Source organism: Cotesia typhae, unplaced genomic scaffold (assembly GCF_013202065.1).
Source record: "Cotesia typhae breed Kobodo isofemale line unplaced genomic scaffold, CoteBio_Ctyphae contig_33, whole genome shotgun sequence".
Taxonomy (NCBI): Eukaryota; Metazoa; Arthropoda; class Insecta; order Hymenoptera; family Braconidae; genus Cotesia; species Cotesia typhae.
In genome coordinates this window covers 1,868,503-1,886,445 of record NW_027423741.1, presented here as the reverse complement: position 1 = coordinate 1,886,445, position 17,943 = coordinate 1,868,503, and the positions used below count along the sequence as shown (strand labels likewise).

The following is a 17,943-nucleotide window of genomic DNA, read 5'->3' as shown; positions in this document are numbered from 1 at the left end:
GATAACCTTGGAAAAATTATGAGTTTACTTAACGAGTAATTAATTGACATACAGTTGAGAAAACAAGGTATGAATGGAAATTGCCACTTGGCCAAGATTAATTCTGGTTTAATGCCAGCTACATTTCGGTCGGTAGTTTCCGATTTAATTACAAATAAATATTTCAAATAATATTATGTATACACTTTCTTGCGATCAGTACACGCTTTATTCATATACGTGCTCTACTCAAGTGTAAATTTATATTCATAATATCAATAAAAATATAAATACAATGATTATTTCGACTCCTAACACAAACAGTATTCTTCCACGTAATATTTTTTAGGATGAATAAAAATTTTAAAAATTTGTATTTTTTGTTTTGAATGATTTTATCGAATAGAATTTAAAAATAAGATGAATGTCCAAAGGATTAACATTGATCTCTATCATCTGCTTAATCAGCAGAGAATTTCTGTAATTTTCACCAAGTTACTTGCTCGTAAAATAAATTTATAAAAAAGAGAAAAAAAATGATGTCAGCTGAAAATCTTACCACGGAAAATTTTCTTGTGTAAAAAAATTAAAAAATGATTAATGAAAAATTTTTATCGTCCGAAATTTAAGTATTGTAATTTATCTCACAGTGAGAAAAACAATTTTTTGTTCTAAAAAAACCTACCAGAATACAAACAACAAAATTCCTACAAAAAAAGCATGGGTTTACACTGTCTGTCAGACAACCCGGTCATCTCACATGCACGTGGTTTTCTTAACTCGGTTTGGAGGTCACGAGTAGGCGCGACACATGCATACGTCATATCAAACTTGCTCGACTACTTAAATTTCTTTCATTTTATTTTCTCGATTTACAGCAAGCTGCATTGTGCCGTACTATACAATACTACAATTCGCTACTCGCGATGCACATTCGCAGTCTTCCATTTCTCGTTTTGTTCCGTTCGATTTCATAAAAAAAAAAAAAAAAAAAAAAAATCATAAAAATAATTATAAAACATACTCTAAACTTTATTTGTATAATCACCATACGTTTAATTTTTATTAAAATACAGCAATGCAATTTTTCGAGTATGTATGTTACATACGTAACAGCATACATGCATATAATTATTTATGTGCATACTCTGACTACGCAATGATCAATGTACGGGTGAGTGATTGAGGCTTTAACATTCGATTTAGACGATAACAAAAAATATAAATAAAAGTTACAAAAAAAACAAATTTACTCACTTCAAATTTGAATAAAAGGTCAATAATGTTCTGTAATTTATTTATTTATTTATTTATTCATATATTTGTATTTGTGCTGTTTAATGTTTAATTCAATTTAATATTAATTAAGTATTTATTTGAAATTAGTAAATTGATAAGTCCACACTGATAAAAAAAATAAATACTGTTCAGACGAAAATTTATTAGCTCAAAAATTTTTTTTTAACAAATTATTTATTTAATTTACTAAATTAAATGATTTGAAGTTTTATTTGAAGCAAAAAAAAATTATTTTCACTAATTTTATCAAATTTAGCATGAAAGTATACATTTTTAAATTGTATTCATAAAATATTTTCATACTACAAGCATTTTTTTCTCAGTTTATAATAAATTATTCTATTAAATGTCAACGACTCAATAACACAAACATGCCCTGATTTATTTATCAAAATTTTATCATTATCAGCGAATAATAAGTATTTTAATGGAATAAAATTGTCTTCCGTATAGAGGCAAATATCGAAATAACATAAATATGTCAAAGTACAATAATAAACTGTAGTAATTTTTTTTTTTTTTTTTTTTTTATAATAATAAGTGCTTTCTGTATATATGCTTTGTGATTTCTCTTTTTCATTTGCTCATCATTTACATTATAATTATTACTATATACGCAGACCAAAACTTGCATGTTATATGTGTAATATGGATTTGAGTTAGTGAAGAGTTTGACTTGGTGTAAACAAGCGATGATGTCATGATTTTCAGTATGAAAAAATATCTTTGTGTATAATATACATGTATATTCGCATAAATGTGTGCGAAAATGCATTAAAAATATGCTAATAAGTGTGTTGATAAAACATGTGCATTCTTAAACATGAAATGTTAACATTTAGTAAAAAAGTTTTCGATTATTTAAAATGAAAAAATTTTTTTTGTTCCAACATTTATAAAAATAAGAACAATTTTAATTGACTAATAAATTTTATTGTATAGTAATGTTATATATGACGCAACAGGTTTTTTTCAAAAGTTTAGCATTTTTCCTATTCCCAATAACAATAACAACAACAACAATGAAAATTTATTTGTTAGAGATTAGACGGAATGCACAGTATCGATAAAGTGGAAAAAAACAGACGGATGGATTCATATTTTTTATTGTAATACCGATGAATCACGCGTTTTCAAACACTAGTCGAGGACGTGAAGACATTGTTTTTTAAATTAATGCAAAAATTCTGTAGCAATTACAATAACGAAGTCATAAAAAGTCTTAACAATTTATTGAACGTCGTTAATTAAATAAAATAAAATAAAAAATCCAGAACATTATATAATTGATACATTAATGAATATGTTTTTTTTTTTTCGTAAGTTTAAATGTCCGGTTGAAATAAAAACAGATGGCCGTTTTAATACAAGCTATTATATATCTAAATATTATTATTTTTAACCGTGGTTATTAATTACTTAAGCATAATAATTAAAAGTATCAATATTTACAATTATTAAGTCGGGTGAAAATATTTTTTTTTATTTTGCTCATGTAATAATTAGTGTAACGATTTAATGCCTCGATGCCGATATTGAGTTACGTTACAAGAGTTGTAAAATCAAAACAATTTAGTTCTTTGAGTACTTTCATTGACATTTTTTTGTTTTAATAAATTCTACCGAGTTCAATAATTTTTCTGCTTGGTTCAAAATTTTTTCTCTTGAATTAAATTAATTTTTTAACAATGTGAGAATTCTGAAGTCAAGGGAAGAAATTCTTGTAGCAAAAAAAACTTAATTTTCATGAATCAAGTTAATTTTTCTTTGAGTGTAATATTTACATTATTATCATTAAGCTAAGTGTGAATGTAATACGTCCATCGACCTTTCAAGCAGTGAATAAGTGAATCACTTATTGTAATCAGCGATTGAAAGAGTAAATAACAAAGAAAAATCACAAATTATATTTTTGTTAACTGAAGAATGAATAATTATTTATGAATACAATAAAGTACAAGTTCAAATGTTTGTACCTAGATATTTAATTGTTAGCTTGGTGCATTATGCTGACTACAAAGATTAACCAAAGATGAGTAATTAAAAATAACTCCATATAATAATACAATGTAGCGATCGAAGTCTAGTGTGATAAAAAATGATTGTTGCGAGGCGTGATGTACGCGTGGCATGGTATCATGCGATGAAAAAACTAAACATTTGGCTCATAAAATTGTTGCTGTAGTCGGGTTATTTTCAGATAAAATTCCCGTGTCGCGCAAGTACTCTGCAATACAAGTTGAGTAACAAAGCAAAAAAAAAAGATAAAATTATATTATAGAAACAAAATGTCTTTTTTGTGTGTACGCTCAATATTTAAAAGCAACTGTGTCTACAAAAATTTATTTAAATATTCATTAAAAAAAAAAAAAAAAAAAAAAACCCAAATCTCATTTTTTTTTTAGTGCTGGATAATTCAATTTATATTTTTTGAAAATATTTAATACATATTACTTGCAATCACAAATTATATATTTTTATTTATTGTGAAAAGACAATATATTTTTTTAATTATCATTGTCATTGACTTTAATTGATAAAAAAAAATATTATTCAATGCTATAATTAATTATGATGTCTTTATAAATATATAAATCAAGTCCTGTCATTATGGGGTTGGTAATAATAACAATTATTATTATTGTTTTTATCATTTGAAAAGAAAATAAATAAATAAATTGTAGAACTTTAAATTGTAGGTCAAGGAAACCCACTTGAATCTAATTTCATGAGTAAAACTAGTTCAATCTGAACTTTTTAATTTCAGAAATCTTATAAATATGTAATATATTTATTGTTAATTATTTACAGCCCTTTTACTTATTATCATTAGTGTTAAAATTCTTGACAATTAGATACTATCCGAGACTTGATAAGTTGATAAATAAATAAATCACCTTATCTAGTGTAATCTTCCCGCAAACTAAAAAAATAAAAATTAAAAAAAAAACACCCTATCGAGATAACGAGAGATCCATAAAAATGAAAATATAATTGTAAAGAATATGTAATATCATAGTATACAACCGACACATCACACATCTACGGTCATCGTAATATGTTATTATTAACAGTGTAGATTATTCAAACTTTATCATTATTTAACCCGTATCTTTCCATCCAATTACAATTATCACTTCAAGCTGAATAGCACTGTTGGTAAAAATAAAATCCGACATAAACTCTACCGACCAATATAATAATATATTACGATAATAAAAAAACATAAAAGCAATTGTCGGCGCCCTGCTGTCTGCTGCAGTTTTAAATGCTTACGCAATTATTCTTGCTAATAATAATATAATTTTTCATCTAGTCGTAACCACGCGATTCGTATCGCGGCAATTATAATCTACTTTGACGAATTGGCATCAAAACCGCACAGTATAGCAAGACTTACTCTTAGTTTTTTAGTCTTAGTCATTCCTTATGTTAAGATGAAAATAAAAATTAATACCGCATTTTTGTTTTCAACTCGTTTTTTTTTTTTTTAAATTACATGTCGTGTGTAATAATATTTGTACGCAATGTCTGATTGATTAAATGTGATTACGTTAATAAACCAAAGCGCCGCCAAGCAGTCTACCAAAGAAAAACGTATGTGATCATCAGCTGCTACTTTAATTCAATACCCTATACATCCATACTATTGCATAATACCCGACAATCTATATGTTATATGTTGTGTGTATAACCAAACATAAATTATTGCTTATGATTGGCGGACATTGGATGCCTCCACCAGATGTAGATAAAGTTCTTCCGGTTATGATACATGACTTTAATTATTTTCAATCGTAATTAATTGTTTTTTTAAACAAACATTTTGTGTTTGAGTCTTTTGTTGTGTTCGTTATTAATATTTGATGAAAAATAATTATGAATAAAGTATTGAAGTAAAAAAATATTCTTTTTACCCTCTTACTTCTTCTCTTCAAGTAACTTTTTATAAAAAAAATGTAATAATTAATAAAAAAAAAAAAAAATAAATAAATTCTACCTTTCCTGCGTCCAAATGGCCCAAAGAATGTTCCATTTTTCCCAATAATATTGTCATCAATATACTTGAGTAACTTAACCGTATCTTCACCCTTTTTAGTGGCAATAGATTTGGCTAACGCTTTAGATTGAACAGTCTTCAAAGTTTGCTGTTGGTGTTGTTGGAGCAACAATTGTTGTTGCTGAGGAATAAGTACTTGCGTAGTTGTTCCTATTACTATCGGAGTACTTATAACCGTACTTCCGGGATTTGCTGGCGATGCGGGTTGGCTTAGTAACACGTTGGTTTCTTCAGGCAAGGAGCCAATACGTCTCTGCTGCGAGCTGGCCCAGCCCTTGCTCGAGATCTTCACCGAGCAGCTCATTCTATCATAGTACGATTTAAATCAACTGTTCACTAACCAACAAATAAACTTCAGTAACTCAAGTAACTAGAAGCTAGTAACTAATTAACTTAACTCAACACTTCGCGTACACTCGCGCTTAAAAAAAAAGATATTTTTTAATTTTTACTATATTTTAATCACGTCACAATATAACGCAAAACTTTAACTCCTGGTGGGATTGTCCAGTGGAGAGTAAGTGGCAACATAAATACCAGATTTAACTTTAACCACTTAAATCTTTAATCGTTACCAATTATTTCTTCTTTTTGTATTTCAAACTAGAGTAAGAATTGCTCTGGCTCCGCTGATTAATAGCAATATTACCACCTGGTGCATCAGAAACCGGTTGCTGGACTCAGAAAAATTATATTCTGGAGCTTATATTCCACCGGTGATTACAATTCCTTCAATTGGATTGTTATTTAGAAAAAAAAAAAAATATTTCCTCAATCAGCAAGAACGTCGACTTGTCACAATGCGAGTTCCTGGTAAAAACAAAATCAAGTGTCAGTAAATAAAAATGGGACAAGTTAAGATAAAGGCATTACATAGTATAATAGTAATAATAATAAATAACATCAAAGTTAGCAGTCATTTAACAATTTTAAAAATTAAATACAAACAAACAAATAAAAGAACTAATTTCTATCATGCACAATAGTCAAAAGATTCTTTAATGCTGTACCAGCAGCTGGGTCACCAAGAAAAGAGACTGAAGTGAGAGTGCGCAAAAGTGAATGAGCTAAGAGAAGAAGGGGCTGCTCGATATAAAATACATACACAGACATTTAATTTATCTATCTATATCAATGCAATAATAATAGTTATGTATGCACATAAATATACCTTAAAGTTTAGTACTCCTGTTGACGGATTTAAGTCGATAATGAAATGCGCGTCTCTGTGCTAGTTATTACACAATGTCAATTAATTAAAAAAAGTAAGAAGAATATAATCACTTTCGCAGCGATAAATCTTTCAACGGTATCACTTTCACTGGAGTCATTGATCTCGAAGATAAGTTTTAAGAAATTATTATTATTATAACTATTGATACTAATTTAAGTGTATATGTTTAACAATAATAAGTTGTTTGTTTTGTTTTTTTTGCTTCAACTTGAATAATTTCAGCCTTAGGCAGAAGAGTAGACAGGTGCGCCGATAAACGAATTAAAAGTTGGTACTCACAGCTTGAGGTGCGCGGCTAGACTGACTGTCTGGTTCGCTCGCGGTGGCTGGTGCTAGTGCTGGTGCTGCTGATCAGGTTTGTCGAGTTAACTTGTGTTGTATTGCTATACTATGCCTTTGCTGTGCTGCTCGTATCGTGCTTCTTGGCCCGGAGCGGCTACATGACGTCATCGCGTCACAGCGGGACCGCGCACGCGCAAATTCTCTGGTTCTGCTTGTACATATCTATATCCATCTATTCTACTTGTCGGTGAATTTTTTCACTTATAATCTTCACTATGAAAATTGAGGGGGTATTCTGGTCTAAAATGATGAATTTTAGGTAATTTTTTAAAGTGCCGTAAAATATATTTTTTTGTTCTAATTTAATTAATAAAAAAAAAAATTAAAAACGTCGGCTAACTTTAGTATTATTTCTTCACTGAAGAAATAAAAGTTTCAATTTTATCTGATGAGTAAAAAGTAAATAAATTTTAAAACCTTACACTCTTACTTTCTTCCCTTTCTATTCCCGTTCAGCGGCCCTTGGACCGGATGGGAGTTTGGTCGTAAAGAAGTTACTGGATGCTGTTTTCACTGGTTTGTCCTGTGGATCCTTGGCCTTCGGAACTTTTTTACCCGTTGGCCCACTCAAGGTCCAAGTGTGTAGGACATGAGACGTGATTTGAGGATAAAAAAAATATAATTTACTTTAAAAAAAATGAAGAATGTGAAGATGATGTCTTCAGAGTGTTCTTGTATCGTTTTTCGAGCAGCCACACTGCACATGAGCACGAGTTTTAATTTAAATTTTGTTATAGGCACAAACATAATGCACATGCACTTTGTCAGGGGTATTTTAGTCTCACGCATGCTTTATCTCTTGGGTCACTGGGAAATTTTACATGGTTGCTGTTTTAAATGAGGACAATGCGGTAAATTATGGAAATATTATTTTTAAATATTCCTGGCTATTACTTATGAACTATTAACTCTACGTCATTTTTTTACTTCACTTTCATGCAGTTAAATTTTATTAAAATCAATTTAAACTCTCAAAGTCTAATTTGGGTTACACTGATAAAAAATGTATCATTTATTTTTATAATTGAGCAATTATTAAAAATACTAATTAGTGTATTATCACCCAAATTAACAAATACGTCGATTAAAAAAAAAAAAAAAAAATAATTATTTTTTAATTAATTATAAATCAAAACAACTTAATCTGTAATTATTAAATTTTAATGATATCTTCTTACAGATTAATTTTTTATCTTATCATCCAAAAAACATTAAATGAAAATTTTCTTCTTAAAAATTCAAAAAAAAATAATTTAGTCTTATTTTTAATATTTTCGTGTCGCTATCACCTATATTAGCTAGAACTGGAGCGAGAACATTTCTGAATACACCCTTTGAGCTTAGCCTCCAATATCTGAAGGGGGAAACTTTTAAGCGCTCATACATATATCTAGGTCTTTTGACCGGCTAGATCAATAAAGATACATTTTATAAAAATGTTACAGTAATTTATAGGTCACAAGCTTTAAATTTCTTGCCGGCATTTATATATTTTAGGGAAAGAATTATTTTTCTAATAAATCTCGATAAGAATTAAGAAAAATCTGTCGCTAGAAAAAGCCATCTGGCAGCGAGAATAACGGATCAGATTACTGAAAAAAAAAGTTTCTTATTTAAATTAAAATTTAAGATGTAAAATACATAAAAATAATTATTAAATTTATGATAAGACAAAATAATATTAACTAAAAGATCCAGGTTCGAGTCCTGGTCTGAGTTGTCTAAATAATTTTTTTTTGTCAAAAAATTATTGTCAAAAAAATTGTCAAAATAAATTTTTCTTGTTAATAAAATTAAGTAAAAACACCGGTCTATCGAGTCATATATAAAAACACATTAAAAATAAATTAATTTTTGTAGGTTGGTTACTAAAACGGAGCACTGATGTCAACAAGTCATTGAATCATATCACCCATTAAAAACAATGTATTTTTTGGGAACATTAGATTTAATTGCAAGTAATTTAATATTGTTGGTCAAATGGTTATCCATCACTTTGGCGAGTCAAATAGAGCCGTTGAGCCAAGAATAATAATTTTACTTGGCAACAGACAAAGAGATAATTCACGTATAATTTCCTCTCGCAGATGAGAGTACTACCGGAACCCAAATGATCTGTAGTATCTAACAATAATTTGACCAAGATGAATCATAACGATCTTTAAACTCTTTTTATCATTCCGAAATCTTCCTCGAATTACTTATCAAGTGGTCTTTATTGTCCTCGCTATTATTGCCAATTAAATGCGTTGGACATCAATGACATCCTGTTTCAACTTTTAATGAAATAACAAAACCACTGTAAGCTTGTGTTCATATTTTATGACATAGTGTAGTACTAGTCTTCAATACTACGAATCGCGTGATTCCTTTTTTTTTAGGAAGTGACTAATTGTAGGCTTGTACGATTCTACAGTTATACATGTTATGTGTATTATATGAGACGTGGAATATAGGGTGTCCTTGAAAGTTCGAGATACAATAGAATTTGAATCGTTACAGTTGGACTTGCGCTAATAAAATTCTCTTCAACGAGTGTATAAAAAGCATCGATCGCAATATGTCACTACATCAATTGAAGTTTTGTTTTAACTTTATGATTTTAAGTACTTAGCTTTTTGATTTTATTATTTTTACAGTAATATTATATTGTTGAAAATCATTGTGATTTTTAAATTATAAATTTTTTTTAGACTATCATAATAATTTTAATAGTAAACAAAAAATTTTCTAAAAGCACTCAATAATTGTAAACAACTGTCGCTGATAATGTAAATATTTTTGCTAGTAATAAATTTAAAAAGTCATTGATTGCTCTCGGTTGAAAGGTAATACTTCAATAATTCTATATAATTTTGCTCAATTAAATTTTATTTTAAAACGTCGTTAATAGGCTATGAATAACTTACGGCACCTGTTAATATAAGATATTCTGAGTAAATTTCGGCAACAACTGAGTTTAGTTTTTGTACAGTTAATTTATTAACGATATCTATCTGGTAAATTCAACTTACTTTGAAAATATATGAGTAATATTTTGAAATATAAAAAACATTACCTAAAAAATCATGTTAAAATTAAAAAACTTTTTTATTTGTAACACTTTAAAATATTTAATTAACGTCAAAAAATAAATTATCAACGTAATCAAAAATTTAAACTTGCGTGCTTATAAGTAATAGCTTTTTCAATTTACTTCTTTTGAGAGAAACTCATAAAATCTATCCCCTAGGTCCATGTAATAATTAAATTTCATTAAGAAGAAAATTTAAATTTTTAATTATAAAAAACTCTATTTTAAAATAAGTTTATTTTAGAAATTTCTAACTCAATAATAATTCAAAGGTTGTTGTAATATATAATTATTGTGTGTAAAAATATATCAAAAGTACTATACAGAGTAAAGTGTAAATAGACGATTAGGATTCGCTTTATGACGCACGAATGAATAATAATAACCTTGAACTTCAAGACGTGATAATTCACAGCTAGCTCGCGTAGCTGGAACAAACTCGCGACAATTTTACTTCTATTCGCAAACATAGCCGCCATTCTTGTTTTTGTGAGCGTTATATCTCGAAAGCACTTATTAACTTGCAAAAAATGTTGGTTGAGTGTACTTAGATGAAAAATTTTTCTCAAAATAATTTAATTTTATTATTTTTGCACAGTAAAAAATTTTCCGTAAAAGAATTTTGTGTTAAAAATTTTTATGTAAAAATTTAACACTTTTTTGTGTTAATTTAATACAATAAATGTTAAATTTACACATAAAAGTGTTAAATATTTAACACAAAAATTTTTAACACAAAATTTTTTGACGAAAAATTTTTTACTGTGTGGATTATTAATTTAAACAATTAAAATCTTGGTAAAATTAAAACTTGAAGTATTTAATAAAATTTTTAATTATTTTCTAATTAACAAATGGATCAGATAAAAAAAAATATTATATTTATGAATGACCTATTTAAAATGTTATTTAATTTTTTTTCTTAAGAATTCTTAAGAATTCTGTAATGATCGGCAATCTCTTCACGCAACCTGACCCTGAACTTTGTTAGTAAATTATTGCAGACAATATTGATGTTTCGTTCGTGATATAATATCATTGATAAGTGTAATCACACTGGCATTAAAAATATAAAACAAAGAGCAATTAGTTATTACTTAATTACATATTTATTTAATAAAATTAAATAAGTAAAATATAATAATAAATAATTATTTAAATATTAATTAATTTGTTGATTTAATTTGGATTTTTTGGCATCTTTATGCTTTGTTTTGTTTAACGCACGTGGCTTTAAAGGATTCTTAACTCTTCATCTCACACCTTACTTATTGTACAACGACATAGATATATAATGGATTATAAAATATGCACATAGATATAATATCAACACATACTTGCGTACGTACACGAGCAATTTAATCACACGAGAGACGTGACAGTTTTACCACGCATTGGTCAATATCATTTATAGCCTCGTTGCCAAGCAAGTTTCTCGTCGTCTACTGAGTAATTGCATCAATAACTCCGCGTTAACCACAACATGTACGTACGCAAATATATTGCTTACACATCTTACTGTTTAACTTAGCTTCTTCCTAAATTTATTACTCTAATTCAAATAAATACTCCATCCGCTGTATATTTTCCTACGGTACATATTTATTATCAGTTAATTTTTAATTAATAAAAATAAAAGTTACTATTTAATTATAAGGATGATGTGATTATACGTATAAAATTAACACGTGTACCGCTTATTGATTTAAATTTCATACCTATTTGCTCTAACATTAACACGGTTATCTGCTTCGGATTTCCCGATCAGTCCCTTGTAATATTACCTTACCTGATGTTTCGTTCTATTGCATTACTCTTCCCTACTTTATTATTGATCCACATAAATAGATACCGCTTATTAAATAATCTATTTTAGAGTTTTTTTTTTTTCTACGTATTAAATCTACGCAAGTGTCCTAGACACTCCCATGACCTTTAGATTTTTTAATTGTTAAGTGAAACAACATTGATATATATTTTTTTTTTACTAAATCTAATTTTTTTAATTAAATTTTTTTAAGAAATGGCCGAATATCTTCTAAACTATTGACATTTTTAAAGATATAAGCTCGTCCCGACATTACACTCATCAAGACCTTTCATTTGAGTACCCACATCAATTTTTCATATATTTATATATATTATATATATATATGTATATATGAAAAATGCATGTGGGTGCTCAAATGAAAGCTCTTGATGAGTGTAACCCCAGGATGAGCTTATATTTTTAAAACCGTCAATATTTAAGAGAGTACAGTACAATTTAACAAGTCAATATTTAAAAAAAAAAATTAAATCTATAATTTCAATTTAAAATTTTAATTACAAATAAAAAAAAAACAACATTGATTTGGCAGTTGTTTAATCGATGTTGTATAGGAAAATTTTCCATGGTTACGTTTATTCCATCAGTTAGCTTCAAGCTGGTCGCCAAGTATTCAGCTCCACAATTTTAATGTTTTAAAAGTTTTGATTAATTTATTTATCAACTCACTCGTAAAATTAATTATCCGATTAAAATTACTGTATACAACGAAACAATTTTAATTATTCAGCATGCTCAAGTTTCCACCGACGACGCCACAGGATCTCAAGGTCGCAGCTTGCATTGAGCAAAAACGACGAAATCAAGAGGCTAGAAAACAGAGAATATTCGATCCACGATGCCAAATTGGGGTAAGTTGGCTATTACCTTATCAATAATTTAAAAAAATTTTATAACAAATAAAAAGAAGAAATAATCTTTCTAAAAACTCAGTAAAACTCTTAAAGTAAGATTAATGCGCATAAAGTTGATAAATATATTAGAAGTATATGTATAAATGATAAGAAATATGTTGTATCAAGAAAAAAAATTTTTTTTAAATAAAATGATATCTTAAGTTTCATTAATCTTTCATACCGAAGCGATTAATAAATATTAAGTTTTTTTTTTTTTTGCAAACGACTAATGCGTCTCGGATCTCGAATTTAAAATCTCGAAGAATTATATTTATTTATGCAACTATAAAAAGAGTTGTTTTATTTTTTTTTCAATGTAATTTATTTATTTGAGTAAAAAATGGCGGTGATTGTTTATTTACTCAAAGTTTGTTTACATTGGTACTGCAGATAGACAAAGAGTTCTTGGATTGGCAGATAAAAGAAAAAGAGCGACTGCGTCAGCAAGAACGAGAACAAGAATGCCGGATGGATGAAGCGCTGCTGCGCAGCAGTAAATTCGCAATGATGCTTGAGAAGCGGGAAGAGGAGGTTTGTCATGCTCATGATTAAATTTTTTTCTCATGTAATCCCCACGCATTATCTTCTGCAACTGATATACTCCATAGCGTCCTGCACTGACACGACATTAAAAAAAATCCATTCAAGCTGATACTTGATAGCTGAGAGAGGAAAAAAAAATTTATGCATTTAGGTTTTATTTTAAAAAAACAACTCAAGTGTTTATTATTTATGTTTATATTTCTTCTTTTTTTTTTTACACAAACATTTAATTGAAAATTAACAGAAATTATTTCTTCAATTGAAAAAAAATTTTTTTTTTTAATTTTTACTCCATAAAATACAAATAAAATTATTTCTTCAATTAAAAAAATGTATGTCTTTATAAAATTACTTTTTTAAAATTATGAAATTAGAATAAAATTAATTTTCAATATAAAATTTGTAACTTGGTCAGTAATAAGAATTCTAACTTATTCGATTACTTATTTATTTACATAAAAATTTGTTAGTCATTAGAATTACGTTTCGTCACCTTTGTGACATCTTCAGATTTTAAATTAACAAGAATACTATTCATGTAAAAGTAAATCGTATAAAACAGTGAGTAGATTTAAATCAACACGTGCAGGCAAATGGAAACTTTTAAAATATTTTTTTATAACTTAAAAATTAAGAATGTTTGAATTTATTCTAAATTTAATATCTTAAACATCTAACAAAACTGTTCTATTTTAATTACTGAGTAAATGAAAATAATTTTAATAAATGCACACAGATTCTTAGAACGGGTAATTAATTCTAGAGCAACGATCTAGTTTCACAGTTTGTAAAGGCTTAATTAATATTCTAGGAAAAGAAAAAGATAAATCGTGATATAAATTCATACCGGCAAATCTATCAACGTCCTCAAGATCGTCGTGACTTTGATCTTTACGATCCGGATAATTTGAAAAAATCATTGCCAGGTCGGCTAGCCGATGATGATCCGCGAATTGGACCTTCTTCTGCTCAAAAGTTTGGATAAAAAAATTTTTAAAACAAACATTATAAATATTAAACATAAATATTCAAATGATTATGATTTTTTTATTATCAAACGCAGATTTGAGGGTGAAGATCTTGAGAAAGTTAAAAAACGGAGCAGAGATAAAGAGCAGATGCAATCGAGTCTTATGCAGCAGGTGTACGAGAAACAAAAAAACAAACAAGAACAACAAAATGCTGATGAATCTCTTCAACGAATGATATTATCTAGGGACAGACGTGCGATCGACCTTGAACGAATGGAAGAAGAATGCCGAAGAAAACTTAATGAAGCTACTGCACAGTTTAATCGTGCCCTTGTGAGCTTTATGTTTTATTTATTGTTTAATATAATTATTATGTCATTAGATTATTAAAAATGGAAAATTTTTATTGTTTATTTATTTATATATCATACTGAATAATTTATTCGTTCGATTGAGGCTGAGGAACAAGAGTACCGTAACAAATGTGAGGCAATAAAAGATGAAGAAGACAAACGTGCTGAGATTTACAATCACCTTACCGGTGATTTCCTAACAGAAGCCCGTGAACAAGCTCTAAGTCATTGTGGGCCAAATAAGTTACTTGCCTATCGGTACAAAGGCATGACATCTGACGAGTTAAAGGCAATATGGAATGAACAAGCTCACCAGATGAAGGAAATTCAGGTCAGTTTTAAAATTCAATTAATTTTCTTCTTTAGTTACAATTGGAAACAGTAAAGGGTTTATTAATTTTTTATTATTATTGGTTATTTGATTTTGCTTATTTGATGAACGTAGAAAATGAAGGAAGAACAAAGGAGAAAAAACACTGACTGGGACCGTTTAATGATCGGTAATGCTCTTGCTGCTGAAGTCTATAGCCAACAATTAGAACGCCAAAAAATGTAATGAAAAATTAATACTTTTATTTTATTTAAAAATTTTTAACTGTGATTTTTTATTTTATTTTTCTTTTTTCAGGGAAGTACGAAAAAAAATTGCTGAAGAAAATTTACAACTAGCGCAACAGCAGAAATCACATCAGGATTATTTGAACAAAGTCGTTTATAAGTATCAGCAAGAACCTGAATTTTTTAATCAATTCAATTCATGCCCTCGTTAAATTCATTTTATTTTTAATATAATCAAAGTCTAAAAAAATTAAAGTCGAGTTAATTAATAATATAATAGCACGTCACAGAAATAAATTTTATTCAAATCGGTAATAAACTATAATAATAATAATACAATAAATTAAAATAAGTAAGCTTATAAATAAATTTATTTATTTTTTGTTTGCGTAGCTCATTTAAATGAAATTGTATTAAACCATATCCATGTATTTTTTTTTTTTTTTACTCAAAAACAGATTTAATAACTTTTTTTTTTTTAAATAAAATTTAATTGAATTTTATTCTAACAAACTGAGTAAGTGAAAATTTAATTTGCTTATTTGTACATTATATTTTTTTAGATTTTTAAATTTATTTTACTTTTTTTATAAAAAAAAAAAAAAATGAATTTATAAACAAATAATTTTAAAAGCAAATGTAAATAATAAATGAAACAGTTAAGTTTCACGCCTAAAAAAAATTATTCAGTAAATGAATAAAAAAAGACACATTGAAAAGTGGTTTAGTTTATAACGAACACAAGTGGTGGTTTAGTAATTGCTTACTACTGATTATTGACTTTAAATAATTAATTAAATATAATTATGGCGTTCAATAAATTAAATGTATCATTTGGTATACAATATTTTATGAAATAAAAATAAAAACGTGCTGATTACTCAGCTTTGATTGATTTTTTTTCTTTTTTCTTCAGCGGATTGGTTTTGCAGAATTTATAAATGTTATTCAAGTCGAAGGCAGCTTTCATGTTGTCCTGTTAAAAAAAAAAAAAAAATAAATTAAATTATTTTCAGATATTAATATGTCAATTAAATATTGGAGAGACAAAAAGCTTACCAATGAAAAAAGAAATTTAACAAGTTTTCCATTCTTGTCAGCATACGGCCGGCGATCGACTTCTTTACCATTTTTGAATAGAATAATTGTCGGTAATTGTTTACTCGTACTTGCATCGCTGACATGATATTTCAACCCAGCATCGGGAAACCTCCCAATATCGATTTTACCAAATCTTAAATTCTCCAAAGCATATCTAGAAAAATAGATTTTTTATAATAAATAAAAATTTCTTGTAAATTAAATTCAAGAGAAAATAACTTACTCTGCTGATAATTGAGAATATATTGGAGCAAAGGTATTGCAAGCTGGATTCCAAGCTGTATAAAATGCAACAACCCAGACTATGCGTGTATCTCTATTTAATTCTTCCTCAAGACCATTAGCGCCTCTGATAAATGTTATATTTTGAGGACCTTGATACGTCGGTTCCGGAAGAATTAAAGCACAAACTGGAAAAATATTTTTAAATTAATAATCAGTAAAATTAATCAATAAATTAATAAATTTAATAAATATATTTATATAGATTATGTATTTTTTGATGATTCTTTAAAAATAAACAAGGTCTAAAAATTTTAATTTAAAAAAAATTGTATTTATATTTTTTGAAAGCTTTTAAAGATGGAATTTTTTAAATACATTTTTCTTACTATAATTTATAAGTTAAAAAAATTCTAAAAATTATCCCTTGTCTCTTAATTTCAATATCATTGGCTGACAGTGTTAACACTTGAGTCAAAGTATTAAAAAATAAATGAATTAATTAAAAAATAAAATACTTACATATAAAAATGACAGCAAACAAAATACCCATTCTGATATCAGCATAAAACCATAAAATAAGATTTGTAATTTTTGTATAAACAAAACTAGTTGACAAATAATGTATCATTGTAACACTTCCACTTTTTCGTGTTCTTATCATTATTACAAACAATAAGAAAAACAAAATATGTGTTTCTTTCTGTAACAAAAAATAAAATAATTAAGTAATTAATAATTTATTAAAAATAAAAAAAAATCTTACCCCATCTAATTCACGTTCGTCTTCAGCAAAAAGATATGAACAAATAAAAGGTACTTGTTTGGCAATAATATACGATAAACTCAGAAGAATATTAACTAAATAATATGGTTTAAGTAACAAACGTAAATCTTCCTTAAAAGTCATCTTGAAAATTGGCTACAGATCTGCAGTGATCACACTTTGTAAATTAACACAATTATTATTAATTAGCACAACTGAATAATTATTTTTTATACACTAAATAACTATCCTCATTTTTTATCTCCACATTGTCAAACAAAACTTGGCAAGTGTCACTGAAAACACTTGAGTGAATGTATTTAAGTATTAATAAATTGATAAATATATGCTGGTCTTTTTGTGTACACACAATTGTAGTCAGTAATGAGGAAGACGATTATTTTATTTTATGATTATTCTTTTTATTTATTATTCCAACGATGACGTATTTGTACTCGTCATCTATCAGGGAGGATGAGATTTTTATTACGTAAAAATTATCTAGGATCTCTTGTTATTATTTTTATTTGCGACTAGATTCATGAGTGCGTTTGCAGAGGGAGTTACTGTTTAGTGCCAGAGCGATGGCGCTAGTGTTGACTTATTGTCATGACAAAATAATAATACTGAAGTTAGCGGTCAGCTGTCAATTTTAATAATTTTTTTAATGCATTAATTACAATAAAAAAATGCTGCTAAAAATTGTCACTATAATTTT

At 27.5% G+C, this 17,943-nt stretch overlaps 3 protein-coding genes across 8 annotated transcripts in view; 1 reads left to right on the top strand and 2 right to left on the bottom strand.

The window, feature by feature from the left end:
* Positions 1-5,655, bottom strand: part of LOC141526472 (uncharacterized) — a 39,043-nt gene extending 33,388 nt beyond the window's left edge. The window contains exon 1 of the mRNA XM_074241507.1: positions 5,279-5,655. Coding sequence (XP_074097608.1) covers positions 5,279-5,642 — 364 coding nt within the window. The 5' untranslated portion in view covers positions 5,643-5,655. The remainder of the gene's footprint in view (positions 1-5,278) is intronic.
* Positions 5,656-6,785: 1,130 nt separating this feature from the next.
* LOC141526473 (RIB43A-like with coiled-coils protein 2) lies at positions 6,786-15,501 on the top strand. Of its 6 annotated transcripts, XM_074241509.1 has the most exons (9): positions 6,790-6,927; positions 7,652-7,765; positions 12,546-12,666; positions 13,102-13,242; positions 14,066-14,229; positions 14,318-14,558; positions 14,682-14,909; positions 15,024-15,130; positions 15,207-15,501. In XM_074241509.1, exons 2-9 carry the CDS (start codon positions 7,752-7,754, stop codon positions 15,346-15,348), a joined length of 1,158 nt encoding a protein of 385 aa, XP_074097610.1. In that variant the 5' UTR covers positions 6,790-6,927; positions 7,652-7,751; the 3' UTR covers positions 15,349-15,501. The 6 variants fall into 6 exon arrangements, with proteins under 6 accessions (XP_074097612.1, XP_074097610.1, XP_074097609.1 ...); XM_074241511.1 differs by lacking the exon at positions 7,652-7,765 and having other exon boundaries at positions 6,786-6,927; XM_074241508.1 differs by lacking the exons at positions 6,790-6,927; positions 7,652-7,765 and adding an exon at positions 6,959-7,173.
* Positions 15,421-17,726, bottom strand: LOC141526475 (thioredoxin-related transmembrane protein 2 homolog). Its single transcript, XM_074241515.1, has 5 exons — positions 17,226-17,726; positions 16,982-17,162; positions 16,461-16,647; positions 16,196-16,391; positions 15,421-16,112 (listed from the first exon to the last, which is right to left on the bottom strand). The coding sequence occupies exons 1-5, from the start codon at positions 17,367-17,369 to the stop codon at positions 16,014-16,016; spliced, it is 807 nt and encodes a 268-aa protein (XP_074097616.1). The 5' UTR covers positions 17,370-17,726; the 3' UTR covers positions 15,421-16,013.
* Between the last annotated feature and the right edge of the window lie 217 nt (positions 17,727-17,943).

Coding starts and splice junctions, on each gene's coding strand:
- LOC141526473 (XM_074241508.1), top strand. CDS start 7,130: ATGAAAATTGAGGGGGTATTCTGGTCTAAAATGATGAATTTTAG. Junction 14,559..14,681: donor CACAGTTTAATCGTGCCCTT/GTGAGCTTTATG, acceptor CGTTCGATTGAG/GCTGAGGAACAAGAGTACCG. Junction 15,131..15,206: donor CAATTAGAACGCCAAAAAAT/GTAATGAAAAAT, acceptor TTCTTTTTTCAG/GGAAGTACGAAAAAAAATTG.
- LOC141526475 (XM_074241515.1), bottom strand. CDS start 17,369: ATGACTTTTAAGGAAGATTTACGTTTGTTACTTAAACCATATTATTTA. Junction 16,648..16,981: donor GTTTGCTGTCATTTTTATAT/GTAAGTATTTTA, acceptor ATATTTTTCCAG/TTTGTGCTTTAATTCTTCCG. Junction 16,392..16,460: donor TATTCTCAATTATCAGCAGA/GTAAGTTATTTT, acceptor CTATTTTTCTAG/ATATGCTTTGGAGAATTTAA.